This window comes from Epinephelus fuscoguttatus, linkage group LG6 (genome assembly GCF_011397635.1).
Source record: "Epinephelus fuscoguttatus linkage group LG6, E.fuscoguttatus.final_Chr_v1".
Lineage (NCBI taxonomy): Eukaryota > Metazoa > Chordata > Actinopteri > Perciformes > Serranidae > Epinephelus > Epinephelus fuscoguttatus.
In genome coordinates, this window is record NC_064757.1 from 6,243,893 (window position 1) to 6,260,977 (window position 17,085).

Genomic DNA, 17,085 nt, shown 5'->3' on the forward strand with positions numbered 1-17,085 from the left:
TGCAGAAGTGCTGGGTTTCACTCACAGTAGCTTAACTGTGATCGAAAAAACTGCAAAGTCGAAGCAGCTGTAACTAAAACAGCATTGAAGAGTGGTGAGAATGACTCCATTATACTGACGGAATCATCCATCCAATTATCATAGTCACTTATGCTTGAGAGTCACAATGGAGCTGCAGCCAAACCCAGCTGACACTGGGCATGAGGCGGGGACACACACCATGGACAGGTCACCAGTTAAGCACACAGCTGAACTGTTTTGAGCAGAGAATCACCTGTGTTGGCTGGCTTTCTTTAATTTGACAAATGACAGGTTAAACACAGGTCAGATAACTCCAGTCAATTCTGGTCACATCCACATATATGTGCAATTAAGGCCTTATTTACACCTGGTATTGACATGCGTCTTGGATGATCTGATCACAAGTGGACAGCACGCAATACAAGTGTTGACAACCACCAAGATGCATTGTGATCCGATCACTCAAACCACTTGCTGAGGTGGTGTGGGATGCATTTGATCACACATCCTTTGTAGTGTAGATGCTAATACATAAGGTTGCACATTTAATTGAATTTTAATCACAATCATGATTTTGACTTCCCACAAATAAACGAAAATGATCGGTTACTATACTGATCTTAAAATGCATGCTCTACTCATGGAAATCCTTTGCATATCCAGCTGTACCGACACAGACGCTAATGTGACTAGTGAACATGTTAGCATGCAGCTGGTGAGACTGTGGTTGTGATAATGGTGCATGGCACCTTTTGACCCTCTAGCAAAAGTGAAGTAGGCAGTAGCGAAATCTGGGGACAAATGGTCAGCTGGAGACACGTTATAGACACAGTGTGAATGGCGATGTGTCTTGTCCGTCCACTCAAATCACTGAAACGCATGTTAATACCAGGTGTAAACAGGCTCTTTGAGATTAGCCAATTAACCTAACCTGCATGTCTTTGGACTGAAGGAGGGAACAGCTAGAAGTTGTGCTGCAGACAAGTTCATTATACTGAATTTATGATGGAAGTGTTTGTATTATTGCTTTAATTAAAAGAAACGTGGATTACATATTGTCTCTTGCCAAAACTGAAGGACATATTTACTAAATTTGCCTGTTTCTTGGTATCTTTGGCCATGAATGTATAAAAACAATCTTCCGTCTTTAGTCCACAGCTGGAACTGAACTGTATCCACGGTCTCTGGGGTCTAATGTAGCTTTCCATAAAGGTCTAACACCTCTGTCAAAGCCAACAGTGTGTGTTGCTCAGAACCTTATGCTGCTGATGTCCAGTTCCTCCTGGATCTCTCTGGGAAAAAGAAAGCGTGAGCTGCTGTCCCCACTCAGACTGTCTGACACTATGAACACCAGGGGACATCGATTGGTCTTCACAAAGCGCCTGAAAGACACACAGCAGGCCACAATCTGACACAGAGCAGGAATACATAAGCAGCAAAGATAGCAGTCAGTACATTTACATGCACAGTTAAGTCAAGCTGCGGTTACAGCTCAACTAGGTCATTTAATTGTACAACTGTCCTTGTCCCAGTATGCAAGCACGGGAGGGGAATCCATTTATTAACCAAAGTATGTCCAACTCCGCTACGATGGGTGGCAATATGCTGGCTGACCTATTACGTCACAGACCAAACAATCGAGTGCCGTCCAGCTATTCCGCCACTTTTTGGAACAGGTCACCATTCTGCCTTTTCCTCCCATCCATGTATTTTAAAATATTTTACTCTTTCAGTTGGCAAAGTATGAACTGTGTCTATATACTGTGTCCTGTAGAAAGGCTTTCATCAGACACACACTTCCTAATGGTCTCTGTGCTGCTGTCTTTAATGTTACATGATGGCTTCAAGGTTGTGTGTCATCATAGTAACTTCTTCTAGAGTAAAAGCATAAAAGGAAATGTGGGGGAAAACGATCATCTCACCTCAGGGTATCATGTAGGCTGCCAGGCTGCCTGTAGAACTGATTTGGGAAATCCTGAGAAGGTACAAGTGAGGATCAAATATTAATTCAGGTGTGTATTTAGGAGCTTTTATCAGCCATGCATCACTTTCATTGTTGTGAGCTACAAAGAATACCTTTCGTATATATTGCCACTACTGTGTCAAAAAAAATAAATAAATAAAAAATAAAAAATCCTCAATCACCTATTAAACTAATTCTGTGCACAAATAATGATGTAAGCAGAATTATGATATATTTGTACAAGATCACAAAAAGGTTCCCAGGAATCTTTAAACAGTTTTGAATTTAAATTTTAAAAATTAAGGCCATAAAAGGCCCTGAAAAAAGCTTATTTTTAACTAAATACAGGAGCAGTGATGTCAGGTGAATGTGTACTACACACTTCCACCAGTATGAGCTTCCTGTCTGCAGCTCCTCCATCCCCCACCATCCTCAGGCAGTTGTACTTGTTCGCTTTAAGGAGAAAGTCCTGGAACTGGACTAACTGGGAGCTGCAGGATGAACCATTTATCCTCCATTCTGAAAAGAGACAGAGAATTAGAGACACATCAGAAAAACAAGATGGAGAAGTCTGTATACTGAGACAGGATAGTGGTGTAAGTACCTGAGATCATATATCACAACACACTGGTTAGCTTGCATCCACCCAAAAAACATCCTTCCCCTTTTACAAACATTGTAAGAGAAACACCTCTCATAAATAAAGCAATCTAACACATCAGCACAAGCTCATATCTGATACTGTCTCAAAGAAAGCATTCTCTTGTTTCAATTTGTCTGGTCACTAACTGGCAGTTTTTCTTCAAAAAGGTAATTGTCTTTTATATTTATGATAATAACTTCATGGTAGTTCTTGTTTTTACAGTGCAACTGACGGGTATGAGGCAGGTAGGACAGTAAAGGTTTCTCCTCACCGTGCTGGCTGCTGCTGTATGGCTCCACGTTGGTGGGGTTGGTCCACTCCTGAACCCTGAGGCCCAGTTCCAGAGACAAAACCTGGATTGTGGCAGTCTTTCCACAGCCTGATGGTCCCGTCAGCAGCAAGATCCCACCCTGCAGCCCACAACAGCCAATCTGAACCTTTAGCTTAACTTGAGACTACCACAGACAACATTTTAATAATTTACACTCTTTCTTGAGATTTGGAATAAAACAAAACACTCTACAAGTGGGCTGGAGAAATATAATTTAAGGATCAAAGTCTTGACTATTAAACCTTGCAATGGGCCAACCTCACAGTGTTTGATTTTTTCATCAAATAGCACGCCTAAAGGATGTAATGGCCAGAAAAGTGTTCAGTGAAGAACATTATGATGTCACAGTGACACAGTAACATGTCATCACTTCATAATTATATCCTTAAACCACCAAATTCTAAATCAGTTCACCCTTGACTTAAAGTTGACATTTGTGCCAAATTTGGAGATATTCTCCCGAGATGTTCTTGAGGTATCCTGTTCACGAGAATGACACAGGTGATAAAATCATGATGACCTTGACCTTCGTTCTTTCACCACTAAAATCTAATCAGTTCATCCCCAAGTCCAAGTTTACATTTGTGCCAGATTTTTGAAAAATTCCCTCAAGGTGTTCTTGACAAATTAGGTTCACAAGCATGAGACTGATGAACGGACAGATGTACATATGGACAGAAGGACAGAAGGACAGAGGGACGGACAACCTGAAAACATAATCCCTCAGGTCACAGTTATCGTTGGCGCAGAGGCATAAAACCACTTCCGCCTATGAGTAGCGTGCCTGAGCACACATGTATATATGAGCTTTGCTTGAGCAGAGTTCAAACGTGGAGTGCAATAGACTGTTTGTATTGACATGTTTTAAATCATAAGGTTTTGGCAAAAAAGGATGTATCTGGAAAGTGCTGAGCATACAACTGGATAAATGAGACTTGGATTATACTGCAGGAGTTGTGCCCAAATTTGTAAAAGCATGTATTGATATAGTTTTGCTGTTGTTAAACAGAGCCTTCAGTTCACGTCAAATGTTTGCCTTTTTCTGATTCTTCGTCCACCATAGAGGCATACGAGAAAAACAACGCTTGCTTCACAAATTCAAGGTAACTTGGTGAGTAACTGATTTACAAATGGTCATATAGCAGGTGAACTTTTCCTTTAAAAAGGTCAGAACTAGGGCAACAGTTGTTCACAGACTTTTTATTCGAAAACTGGCTGGCAGCCAAGATACAGTTACTGAAACATGAAATTTCAGTTACCTTTGATGCGTTTGAGTGAACTCTCATCCAGTTCTCCACTTCTTCTATCTTCTTCTTGTGGACAGCTAGCTCAGCCTACACAAACACAGAGTAACCATTACTTAAGACTAGAAAGTTCAGTCTTGAATTTCTGTTACACCTAAAAAGTTTATGATTAGAGCCCTCAGCCACTCAACACATACTCAGCCAGAATCAGAATCAGAAATACTTTATTGATCCCCGAGGGTAAATTGTGATTCATGACAGTCACTCTACTGTAAAGAATAGAGAATTATAAGAGGTAAGAATAGGGGTATGAAATAGAAGTATCTAAATATAAGTAATAACATAGAAATACAAATGTGCATTATGCTACAGTGTTAACACTACTACTTAAGATATTAAGAATAAAATATATATCTTCACTGTGCTCAGTCTGTAAGTGTGTAAAAATATACAGATATGTGCACTGTGCTACATCACACTGTTAAAACTAGTATGTTACATTAAGAAATAATGCTATAATGGTTACAATACACATGCCCATACATGCACTGAAAGAGTTAGTGGTCACTGTAATCATCCCTTCCACCTACACTGGCCACCAAGTGATGCCATAGCATAACTTCAATGAAAGAATTCATTCTTAAAGGCTCTAAACTTTGGGGGATACTCACATAATTTGACTGCTGACCCAATTTGGCTTAGAATGCAGTTTTACACTGATTTATATAATAATAATAATAATAATGATAATGTGTCATACCACCTATACAGCAGTAGCTACGGTTTTAATATTTCTAAGTGTATAAAGCCATTGCATGCAATATTGCAATTTTTTCAGCAGAATTGCCTTACAGATTTAGATTTAAAAAATATTCGTATTAATGCAACGAAGCATCTTTATTAATTAGGTAATTCATTACTGGATTAGCCAAAACTGACTCATATTGTATTCATAAATAGTTTCTTAAATGATCTTCCAGAAAATTTACTGTATCAAGACATTTATCAAAATAATAATTTAAAATTACAGAAGATTTTAATCATATTGAAGACATTGTGTGTATTTACCATATGCTCAATTGTATGTTGAGGCTTGATACTGGATACCGGTATAGACTGTCAATGTGAGTGTGAACAAATAGGTATTTGTAAATACCCATGGTAATGAGTAAGGTTATAGGTTGTGTCTCATGATGTATTTTATTCCTGGTGGTTCAGAGCCCTCACTGCTTTGATGTGCTAACAGTATCACAACATCACAATACATATGACCAAAGTCTGCATGTCCAAAGAGAGGGTATTTGAATTCAAACCAGTTATTGGCTGTATCCAAATGTATCCATGGATACCAACCAAATGTCAAAAGAGATTATGCTAACCTGTGAACGGGGCGAGTATCTGTCCACCCAAGGGTCGTCCTGGTTCCTCTGGGCTGACTCTTTCAGGAGGTAGGACATGTGAGGTTCTGAGCTAATGGCCGGTCCTGTCGTCTTCCTGGGCCTCTTGGGCTCTGCCTTGGAGCGCAATACCTGGCTGCCCTTTTTCCTTTTGGACGTAGCAAAGGTTTCCCCTGGCAAATCAGTGAAGGATGGATCCACCCAGCGGTTCAGCTATAAAAAGTACAGTCAAACAAAAATTATTAAAGATGTATAAGGAACAACTGAAGGAGGCTGTCTAATATAGGTCAACGTTTATAATTTACAGTAGAATTGAACACAATTGATAGACAGAACTAGATGTTACTAGATGCAGATTATAGGAGGAGGCAGGGATCCTTCATGTGTGCTCAGTGATGCACTACACCACCAACTGAGGTTGGCAGAAATAAAAGCATTGCTCAAGAAACATGGCACATATGGACATTATATGTGATTGAAGTGAATGTGATATTGAAAAGTGAGCGTAAATGACAGATAAAAAAAGACATGAATATTTAGTGGAAGACCAATGTGAGAATGTATTAACACCAATCAGCCAAAACATGAAAACCACTGGCGGGTGAAGTGATTAACACTTATCATCATCTTGTTACAATGCAATGTTCTGCTGGGAAACCTCGGGTCCTGGCATTCATGTGATGCGCTCCACCCACCCAAACACTGCTGCGGACCAAGTGTCCCTCCCTCGGGCCAACAGCAATCCATGATAACAGTGGCATCCCAGCAGGAAGGCTTCTGCCACACAGCAAGAACTGTTTAGGGATGGCCCAATCCAGTGGAGCATCCTTAGGACATGCTAGTACCCCACTTTGCAACACACAAGTCTCAAGGAATGTGCTACCAACGCTTCGGTGCCAGACAAAACAGGACACCCCCCAGAGATCCTGTTTCCATGTCTTCACAGGTCAGAGCCAAGTCAAATCTAAGGAGGATCGAGGTACCTTTGGCATACTAAAACATCCCCTTTATGCTCCATCGGAGTGGGATCTGAGAACTTTTAAGGCCAGGTCAATACGTTGAGCTCTTTGTCACATTCCTTGTGTCATTTCTGAGTACTTTTTGCAGTATAGCATGGTGCATTGCCATCAGGGACTGCTGTTGCCATGACGGGGTTTACTTGGTCTGAACAGTGTTTGGGATGATGAAACATGTCAGGTGGCATCCACATGAATGACAGAACCCAAGGTTTCCCAACAAAACATTGCAATGTAACTAAGGATGCACTATAATATTGGCACATCATCAATATCAGCTTTAAAATGAACTATTAGAATCGGCCAGAGTGCCTTTTCTTAACTTGCACAATGAATGACTTTTACATACACTGAAAAGCGTTCAATTTCATGTCTCTAGCTGTGGGTGGGCCATCATGATAAGAGTATGCATGCATTATATGATGTTGATTCAAATGCAGAGGAGACTTGATGATCACTAAAATTAGGTGGGGAAAAAAGTGGATATATTGATATCAGTATCTGTTATCAGCCAAATGAGTTGTTATATCTCAGCATATCGGATATGGGCAAAACAATCCAATATTGTGCATCCCTAATTGTAACAAAATGATCAATGCTATTTACTTCACCAGTCAGTAGTTGTAATGTTATAAGATATATGCTTGTGTGTGTTTATACAAACACCCATAGCTTATTGATGACACATAACACACATAATGTACACACATATAACTTACTCTGCTTGGAGCAGCTTTATCTCCCACAGAAAGCTTGTCCATCCTGTACCGTGGTGCTTCACATTTAGGGTAACGTTAACGTTAGCAGCTCAACGAACAACTCAGAGCTGCTGATGTGATCTAGTTAACATGGGACAGCAGAAACAAGACATAACGTAAGTTCTCTTAATATAAAGAAAAGGTGTGTTGATGGATTTGTGATGTTTTATATGGCATTATCTTTAGTTTAACTTCTATTTTCACTGTTTGTTTGGGCTGCCAAAAAATGTACCAAGGTACCCCCATACCACAAACATTTGCCCGCTAAGTGGCTAATACCTGATAAAAGTACAGCATGTCTATTTCAGTGTCTCTGGATGATGATGTCGACTGCAGAATGATGAACTGGTTAGCTAACGCTGACTAAGTTTTTATGTTGAGCTAATATAATATCTGTAATAACTTACCTTGTTTGACCATTTGATGTGTCACAAGTACACACGGAGTTTCCCCTCACTTCAAACTCTTAGTCGGGTGTAATTTGTGAATTAGTAATTTGTGAATCAAAGAACCAGTAGAGTTCACTTTAGCGTTACTGACCAGTTGAAGGAAGCTTCGACGGAAAGTGAAGTTTACCAATTTAAACTCCGGGCTTCAGAGTGTCGCAAACTGACTGTGTTTTGGCGTAAAACTGACGTAAAGCCTGCGTCGGTTTACCGCAGTGTTTGTGGGAAGTCTGTTCAGGCTGGCGTGATAGCAAACATCTATTAGCTAGCCACTCCACATTTCCATTTTGTTAGCTTTCTCTTTTTCAGGTTGGTCTCTCAATATTTAGCGTAGAGATTAAAGAGTCTGTCTATAATCGCATGAAGAGATAACAGGACTGTTGTGTCTTTCAGGTGGCCGTCATCAAGACACGTGTTGGCTGCTAGCAAGCTATGAAGATGAAGAAGCGACCAAACATTTTGTTAACAGGTGAGATAGATAGAGCTGTAAAAATACAGTAATATACGTGTCACACTAGAGGAGACATGTCAGTATGTCAAGAGAAAAACTAAACCTTAGCATATTCTGTAAGAATAACACGCACACACACACACACACACACACATATAAAGACCATGCCATAATAAACCATTTCTGATCATAAGTGAATTACTAAATGTCAGGTAGGAAGTTGAAAAGCAGTAACCTGATCAGATCTCATCAGATTATGTAAGTAATAGTATGCATTACTTCACCTTTTAAATAGGGCAACCCTTAATGTATACCTTCTCAAATGACATCTTAGATGTTAATCCTCTCTGCTACAGGAACCCCTGGTGTTGGAAAGACCACATTAGGAAAGGAGCTGGCCCAAAGGACAGGGCTTACCTATGTCAACATAGGAGACCTGGCTCGGGAAGGTAAGGATACTCATAGCTTTTACAACAAATAGAAACACAGGCTGGAACGAGCATCTGTCATCCATTATTTAAATTATTGGTCATTGTTTTTGTTCTGTCATAGCTGGCCCTGGTTTGATGTACATGTAGTATGCAAATAAAAGCAGATCAGTGTCAAACAGAGGCTGAGGCTGTTCTAATCATCCTAATCCTCTTTCACCAGGACAACTTTATGACGGCTATGATGAAGTGTACCAGTGCCCGATTTTGGATGAGGACGGAGTGAGTAAAATTCTCCATGCAAGCTTTGAATTTGGTGATAATATATTGATTTGTGCAGCACAAACGTAGAAACACCTGAGAGCTGGATATGATTTGGAACTATTGCACCATTCTGCTTCTGTTTTAACACAGTATTGTACTCAGCCACAACCCACCATGTGAAATACATTTTTTGGTCGATGTTGTTTACCGTGCTGTTAGTACTTAAGATAGTTTGTTTACTGTCTGTGCAGGGCTGTACAAATTTAATTCGGCATAGAGGGCTACTTGTGTGCCAAATTAAAATGGAGTCAAAACCACACCAAACAGCCACAAAACCAGCACGGTTCTGGTTGGGTTTTGGAGTACTTCCATAAAACATAACTTGGTGCACTTCACACCTTGGGAGGAGGTGCTGTTTCCTTACTCTGCCGTTTCATATACTGTATATAGACAAATTATATGCAAAATTATTTTACTACATAATGATGAAAACTCTGGGTGTGTGTGTGTGTGTGTCTGTCTGTGTGTTCCACGTTTTTCTCCTCACTGACTTGGTCAATCCATGTGAAATTTGGCACAGTGGTAGAGGGTCATGGGAGGATGTGAAAGAAGCGATATTACATCAATTGGCCAAAGGGGGCGCTATAGCAACCGATTGAAATTGCAAACTTTGAATGGGCATATCTCATGCCCCGTATGTCGTAGAGACATGAAACTTTGCACAGAGATGCCTCCCCTCACGATGAACAAATTTGCCACAAGAACCCATAACTTCCGGTTATATAGATTTTCCGCCATTTTGAATTATTTGAAAAACACTTAAAATCAAACTCTATCTACGAAGTTTGACCGATCTGCATGAAGCTCGGTGAACATAATCTAGGGACCAATATCTAAAGTTCCCTCTTGGCAAAAATTGGAAAACTTACTAAAACTGAGCTTCTGTAAGGCAATGAATATTGCGGAGGACGTGGCTCATCACATAAAGGTGTAGAACATCTCAAGGGTTTCACCGATCAACACGCAACTTTGTAGGCATATGACCACACATAATCTGAGGGGACCCCTCCATTATTGACCCAAGCAAACAAAATGGGGGCGCTAGAGAGCTAATTTCTTATCTAGGCCTAAACGCCATATCGATTTTTACTAAACTTGGTAGATATGTAGAACAGGACGCCTCAAGGTGACTGGAGAAATTTAACTCTAATTGTCAACTGGGTGGCGCTATAACAACAGAAAAATGCTTAAAAATGGCTAAAATGCGACTGATCGCTGTGGCTCCCCCTGTGGCCGAATGTTGTTGTTTTTCTAATTTTTGGTATGACTAAGTCATGGTATGGTATGCTGCTGCAACAAGGGCTAGCCACACCTTTTCCATGTGAACTACCAATGTGCCCCACTTTTAAGTCAATACAACATATAAACACTTCAACTATCTGCCTTTCAACGTGCTACCTCAACTACTAATGTACAGTTTTAGTACACTAATTATCCCACTATTGGCAGTGTTACTACTGTACTTTCAGTAAAGCAATCGTACTATCAAATTCACAAAAACTCCCAAACACACACCATGTGAAACTGTGTAGGCAACTGTGCACTCAATGGGTATGGACTAGTCATAATAATTGAAGGGATTGCACGGGCAGCTTTGTGTCTCTGGGAGCTTAAATGTGTTTAATTTGAAAATGTTGAACCCACATGAGCAAACCTATCTCCACAGATAGGTTGGGTGGATGTTAGATGTAAATGTTGTTATTTTTTCTGATTGTGCAGGTGGTGGATGAGCTGGATGAGAAGATGGTAGAAGGTGGTATGATTGTTGACTATCATGGCTGTGACCTGTTCCCTGAACGCTGGTTCCACATCGTCTTTGTCCTCCGCACAGATAACACCCAACTGTACACACGGCTAGAGAGCAGGTAACCTTCACTTCATTTCTCTTGCATACTGAACCGCAATGAACGTATGACTCCTGTCTGACTGTGGACCATCCAACTAGTACCAGCATGATTTCAGGTCTCGTTTGCGTATTTGAACAATTCAAAGCTTTTGCAGAGCTGAGGTACTGTATATCACTGTTGGGGCACTCTTGACTTGAAGCGTACCAATGCTGATCTGCTAGTTTGTGACACTAAAAAATGACCTGTCCTTTGTTTTTCAATGGCAAATGACACCACCCACCAGCAGATCTGCATCTTACAGACATATACCTTAGTTGAATATGGCATTGCACTGCTGTGTGCCCCTTTTAACCAGCCTATGTTACTTAAAATTACTGGACAGATAGCACCATCCACTGCCATGTACTGATGGTATGCAGCTCCTATTTTAGGGTCTTTGCCTATCCTCAGTGGTATCTCAGTGGATTTTTGGCATGCTGCTGTTTCTCTACTGGCATATGCCACTAATTATGCCGTATACCAATGACTTTCCAAGTGATTTTGCTGTTGCAGACAAATTTCCAATATTGGAATAAAATCATGAGAGTTTTACCTCAGACGGTGCTCGCTCCCATGATCTTGTTAATTTGGAGTTAGGTGGTCATAATTCTCAATTCAGGCTGTCTTAACTTCTTTATTTCATCTTCACATTCCAACAAAATCCAATGTTTAATATTATCATATTTTTTTTTGTCTTGGCTCATGCATATACCGACCAATAGATTAGCTCTCTCCAGCACCGAACACGAAGCAGCAAATCGGGTAGACTAATTGTGGGGGGGACTCTGGGGAGGCGCAAGATTGTGAACAAATCTCTGTTTTCTCGTACTGTGGAAAAGGAGAAGAAACTGGAGTTGTGGAGTGACCAAGAGAGTCTGTTTTTGTATCTGATCCACCAATCAGTACTTACTCTTGGTGAGAAATCTTAATTTTTGAAACTGTTTGCCTCTCATTCCCACGGTCCCACTAAAAGAGCACAGCTAGCCAAAGGGGGCTGGAAGCGAGCCGAGGTGACAAAAGTGCGGCATGCCATTAGCTGTCCTGGCATCACTTTTATTTTTATGCCTCCGTGCCAGCGATAGCTGTGGCCAGAGGCATTGTGTTTTGGGTTGTCTATCTGTCTGTCCTATTCTTGTGAATGCGATATCTCAAGAATGTCTTGATGGAATTTTCTTCAAATTTGGCACAAGCATCTACTTGGACTCAACGATGATCTCATTAGGTTTTGGTGGTCAAAAGTTACTGTAACCTTGCATCTGTCTCATTCATGTGAATGCGATATCTTAAAAACACCTAGAGGGCATTTCTTTAAATTTGGCACAAACGTCTACTTGGTCTCAAGGAATTCGGTGGTCAAAAGTTAAGGTTACTGTTACCCCACAAATCTTTTTTGGCCAAAACTCAAGAATTTGTATGCTGATTATGACAGAATTTCTCACAAATGTCTAAATAGGATGAAATGATGAAGTGGTGGGGGGGTGTTTGTGTGAAGCATCCATGTTTTCACAGACATGGGTGTAAACTGAAAGTGCAACTCAACTGGTGCATGGAGGCATACAACTGTGAGGTGGTATTTCTAGTTGCATTTTTCCCTAAATTACAGCAAGCAGTGTTTTTTAATCTAGGGGTCAGTCTGTACAGCCACATGGAAGGAAACTTAACTGCTTGATAAATCCTGCCTCCCCAAACACTCTATTGTTTAACCCTTGATAAATTTATCGATTAGCTTTACTCTGTCCTCTGTGTGACTGACAGGGGTTACACAGGAAAGAAGCTGCAGGACAACGTGCAGTGTGAGATCTTCCAGACTATCTACGAGGAGGCCATGGAGGCCTACAGCGAGGACATCGTCCACCAACTGTCCAGCAACACTCCTGAGGACCTGGAGCGCAACCTGGAGCAGATAGTTCAGTGGACTGAGCAGTGGATGAAGGACCATAACTAGAATCTGAACTCAGGACTGTCAACAAAAGTTATTTAGACATTAAAAACGAACTGTATTGATTTTTTGATCTGCATTTATTTTCATAGATTTTTCCATCATGAAGATTGGTTTATATATTCAAAGTCTGATCACTTTGTATAGTGGCCTCTTACCCATCTAATTTTAAAGGAGTGTTGTTGGGCCAACTTACTCTCTAACAGTTGGACTTTGAAGCAGTTTATATATCTATATATCCTTTTAAAAACAGTAAGACACCTGCAGCGTATTCCAGAAAGCCAGCTTTTTTAACCCCGGGATGAGGGAAAGACGTAACTTAAACTCCGGGTCAGTTACTTTGGTAACTGTCTCTGTGAATCCAACCTGCTCGCTGGTAGGTTTTCTTCAACAAACCCTGAGGTTCTCTCTGTCTCCTCCCTCTTACAGAGCCAGACATGCTGTTTCAATTCTACACTGAGTCAGTCTGTATCAAAGCATTTATTGAAGCGCATTAATTAGTGAAAGTTTACTGTATGTCAGAATCACAATCAGATCAGATTGTTAGCTTACAATCATGTCTTTATGTCTTTGATCTATATATTTTAATGCCTCTGTGCCAATAGCCGTGGCTGGAGGCAACATGTTTTTGGGTTCTCCATCTATACGTCTGTGCAGCTGTACATACCGTTCTCTCAAACGCAATATTTCAAGAATGCCTTGGCATAAACATCCACTTCACTCAAACAGTGAACTGATCAGAATTTGGTGGTCAAAGGTCAAGGGCACTGTGAACTCACGAAATAAGTCTTTTGGCCATAGCTCAAGAATTCATGCGCAAATTATGACAAAATTTTCTATTAGCATGTAATGATGAAGTGATGACATTTTATTTCTAAATCAAAGTTGAGCGTCACTATGACATGATAATGTTCTGGGAAAAAAAAAACATTTCTCTGGCCATTACTCAATGTCTTAACTCAGGAACAGAAGAGGAAATATTTATTCAGATACTGAATTGGTGACACTAAACTTGGGTGTCTATCTTGAAACTGTGCTGATTGTAAAGCTCTTCTGTGCTGGGGGTGTATGTGAAGCATTCATATTTGCACAGACATGGATGTAAACTTGTAAGTGCAACTTTACTGTTGCATGGAGGCATACAACCATGAGGCGGTAATTCTAGTTTTGTAAAAAAGCATATTTGTATTCCTCAAAGTAAGATATTGAAAAGTGTTGTTTTGCTATTGGTACTTAAATTCAGATTTTGGTACCAGTATAGACCCATTCAAGCACCACCCAGTTTCAGGTGTATTGTTGATTAGCTTTAATGTAGATTTCTATTTTTATTTTTCCCCATATTGTGACAATGATTTTAATTGTGAAAACCATCTCTCACAGCAACTTGATATGTTTCTGAACTTGTTGTGGATGTTTGCACTTGGCACTTGGTTGAAAATGAACATCTGTAATAATAGTTCAGATACATATACTGTGTTAAGACCCATGTTTAAATAATATAGGACCATCAAAAAGTTACAGCTTCAAATCTGTGACTCAGCTGTCCATTCTTGTCTCTCTTTTCTCCGGGGGAATTGTTAGCCACAGATGGGGTTCTGGCTGGCCCACTTGCTGATATTCAGAATTGCCCCAAAGAAGCATCATTGTCTCAGATGTGGTGTGCTCTGAGTCAGGAGCAAAGGTTGCCCTGTTCCCTGTCTGATGTTGGCTACACTCTGAAGCAGCTTTGCTTTAAGGACCCCTCTAGACTTTGCTCTGTTCATTGCCCCAGTCCCTGATACTGCAGGCATCCCTGAGATCCCTACCACCATGTTCAACCACAGATATGCTATACAGGTGACTTCTGCTACCTGGGTTTAGCCAGTTGTGTCTGGCATTCAGGCATTAGCTACACTCTAACATCAGTATTGTCATGATATTGTAGAGTTGACTATTGGTGCTTTCACAAATTGTTTAGACTGAAAATGTTGATTAAAAAATCATCAGTAATGTAGGCATGACAGCTACAAAAGTCTGATGAGTTAAAAAAATAAATAAATAAAGACACCACTTTACTGTAGTACAGCCTTTAAAAACCGGAAAAGCTAACATTTACGATATGATATTAAAAGTTAAGATATCTGGGTTCATATCATGATATTATGTTGCCCAGCCCTACCACAAACAGATCGTCACTAGATACCACCTTGTGATAGGATCATTCCTGCTGTGATACAGCGATCTGACACTTAATACACATGTGGGCCAGGGGCATAAAGTTGGGGGGTGGTTGAGGCCATGCTTCCCTTTCTTCCGGCTCCCTTGCTCAGATCGCGCCCATCTTTGTACTCAACCTTTACTGGGATCTCAACTACACACCTGTAACGTTTGGTGACTGCATCTTGCACAGTTGTGACACTATTGCAGTGACAAACACACATAAAGAAATGATCTTTCTTTCGATTTTAATTCTTAGGTGCTGGAATCTGAAAATACTGGAATCTGTTGATTTAAATATACCTCTACTTTAGGAAAGATATTTAGATATCTCCACTGCTGTATAGAGGATATGAAGGTAAGTCACACGGTATGTGATGGCGTAGTTATCTTGGTAGGTATGTGATCTGTTACTCAGTGTGCACACTCAATGCATCGGGGTCTCATCTGGATCTATGTTGTTTATTGTGATTAGTTTGTGCATATACCATTTCTTTACTACTCAAGCAGTAACGCGTAACAGCAAGTTTTTCCTAACCATTTAACACAGCCTGACATCAATTTCGTTTGCCTGTTTCACCTTTTTATATAGGGTAGACCTTAAAACTAAACTGTGCCCTTCAAGTGTTAAAGGCTACATAAAAAATACCATGTCACCAGATATGATCTTTAACTGGTCGTAAACAAGACCAAAGCTTGTGAGCTCTGGCTCTAGGTCCTGGATAATGTATGAACAATCTTTCAGGCATCATGACATGAGAACACCTGAGGGAAGCCACACCTACACACAGTATATCATGAGACCACACAGTCCTTAACATTCCTGAACTCAGCATTCAGAGGTTGGCTTGAGAAGGTATGTTCAGCACAAAATATGTAAATTTAGTCGCAGTGAGATAGACTGCATTATGAAATCTGAATGCCTTCTGACTTTTGTCTAACATGTTTATGTTTACATGTATTTTATTGGAGAGGTTCCAATGTTCAGTCAAGGTTTCAGCAAAAAGTTTTACGTGGCTTCTGTGGGGGAAAAAAATTCCGTTAAGATTATTTTCATATAAATGACTAAAAGCCTTTTCAAATGTACAATATTGACGATACAGTGGTCTGTTTAATTTTTAGAATGTTGAAAATCAATACACCATGCCTTGATTTAGCTGTGCTTAAGGACCGTTCTTAACTTATCAGAAGAGGGGGTTAGCTGGGGTTTGACTTTTATGTTTGTTTTGTTGGTTGTTGTTTTTGTTTTTTTTTTACAAATTATTATTATTTATTTATTTATTTATTTTTACTTGAGCCCCCTGAGTGACTTGGAGAGGAAAATGCATGACCTTTCCTCAATTATCCCTCAATCTCAATTATTCCTAAATTAGCGGTTAGAATATAAAACTTACCCTTTGATGTTTGAAAATTAAAAGTTGAAGACAAAACCCTGTAGTTGAAGAAAAGCCTTGGGTTTTCACTCTTGTCATGCACACTGGTTGGTTCTTGCAAACAGTTTATTTTTGGCAAAATTTTAAATGAGACATGAAGAATAAAGTGCTTTTGTTGAAATGTCACCAGATTTGGTTATGTTTTTTTTTTTCTGACAGAAGCTTTCGTCACACAAAATGAGTTCACAGAAATTTGAAAATCAGATGACAGTTTATAAAATATACATTTCTTTATATATAATTTTCAGTGTCTGGCTATGGTAATGTAATTTTGGCTGTTTTTTGTTTTGTTTTGTTTTGTTTTCTGTAAAATAAACACAGCCATTCAAAGTGACAAATTTGTCCCCTAAGCCAAAATAAATAAATAATTTAAAAAAAACATAAAATTATTTGACATGCCTCCCTTTTTTTTGAACCACCCCTCCCCCTTAGAAGCAACAGTCCCCTAGTCATAGGATAAGGGCAAAATAAATAAGTGTTCTAAAACATATTCATAGACTATACAAAAGATAGATATTTTGACAACTTAGTACAACAGTTTTGTGGCTGTATCCATTTTTGGATAAATATTTCAAAGAACTGAGGACATCTTATTTTGAAGTTTCCCTT

The 17,085-nt window shown here is 39.8% G+C and overlaps 2 protein-coding genes across 4 annotated transcripts in view; one reads left to right on the plus strand and one right to left on the minus strand.

Moving 5' to 3' along the window:
- rad17 (RAD17 checkpoint clamp loader component) overlaps positions 1–17,085 on the minus strand; it is a 31,656-nt gene that overhangs the window by 14,477 nt on the left and 94 nt on the right. Inside the window, exons 1-8 of one of the 3 annotated variants that reach the window (XM_049579885.1) lie at positions 7,781–7,976; positions 7,335–7,454; positions 5,582–5,812; positions 4,218–4,292; positions 2,899–3,037; positions 2,367–2,503; positions 1,944–1,996; positions 1,278–1,403 (exon numbers count right to left, since the gene is read on the minus strand). In XM_049579885.1, the coding sequence (XP_049435842.1) occupies positions 1,278–1,403; positions 1,944–1,996; positions 2,367–2,503; positions 2,899–3,037; positions 4,218–4,292; positions 5,582–5,812; positions 7,335–7,376 (803 nt within the window). In that variant the 5' untranslated portion in view covers positions 7,377–7,454; positions 7,781–7,976. Of the gene's footprint in view, positions 1–1,277; positions 1,404–1,943; positions 1,997–2,366; positions 2,504–2,898; positions 3,038–4,217; positions 4,293–5,581; positions 5,813–7,334; positions 7,455–7,780; positions 7,977–17,085 lie in introns of those variants that run through there. The other 2 variants (XM_049579887.1, XM_049579886.1) reach the window with 2 other exon arrangements.
- ak6 (adenylate kinase 6) lies at positions 7,992–12,913 on the plus strand. The gene is made up of 6 exons (XM_049579927.1): positions 7,992–8,128; positions 8,213–8,288; positions 8,627–8,719; positions 8,922–8,980; positions 10,742–10,887; positions 12,664–12,913. The coding sequence occupies exons 2-6, from the start codon at positions 8,252–8,254 to the stop codon at positions 12,851–12,853; spliced, it is 525 nt and encodes a 174-aa protein (XP_049435884.1). The 5' UTR covers positions 7,992–8,128; positions 8,213–8,251; the 3' UTR covers positions 12,854–12,913.

Excerpts from the sequence above, each read along its gene's own strand:
- ak6 (XM_049579927.1), top strand. The coding sequence starts at position 8,252 with ATGAAGATGAAGAAGCGACCAAACATTTTGTTAACAG. Across the intron at positions 8,289-8,626 it reads ACCAAACATTTTGTTAACAG|GAACCCCTGGTGTTGGAAAG; the intron begins GTGAGATAGATA and ends TCTCTGCTACAG. Across the intron at positions 8,720-8,921 it reads AGGAGACCTGGCTCGGGAAG|GACAACTTTATGACGGCTAT; the intron begins GTAAGGATACTC and ends CTCTTTCACCAG.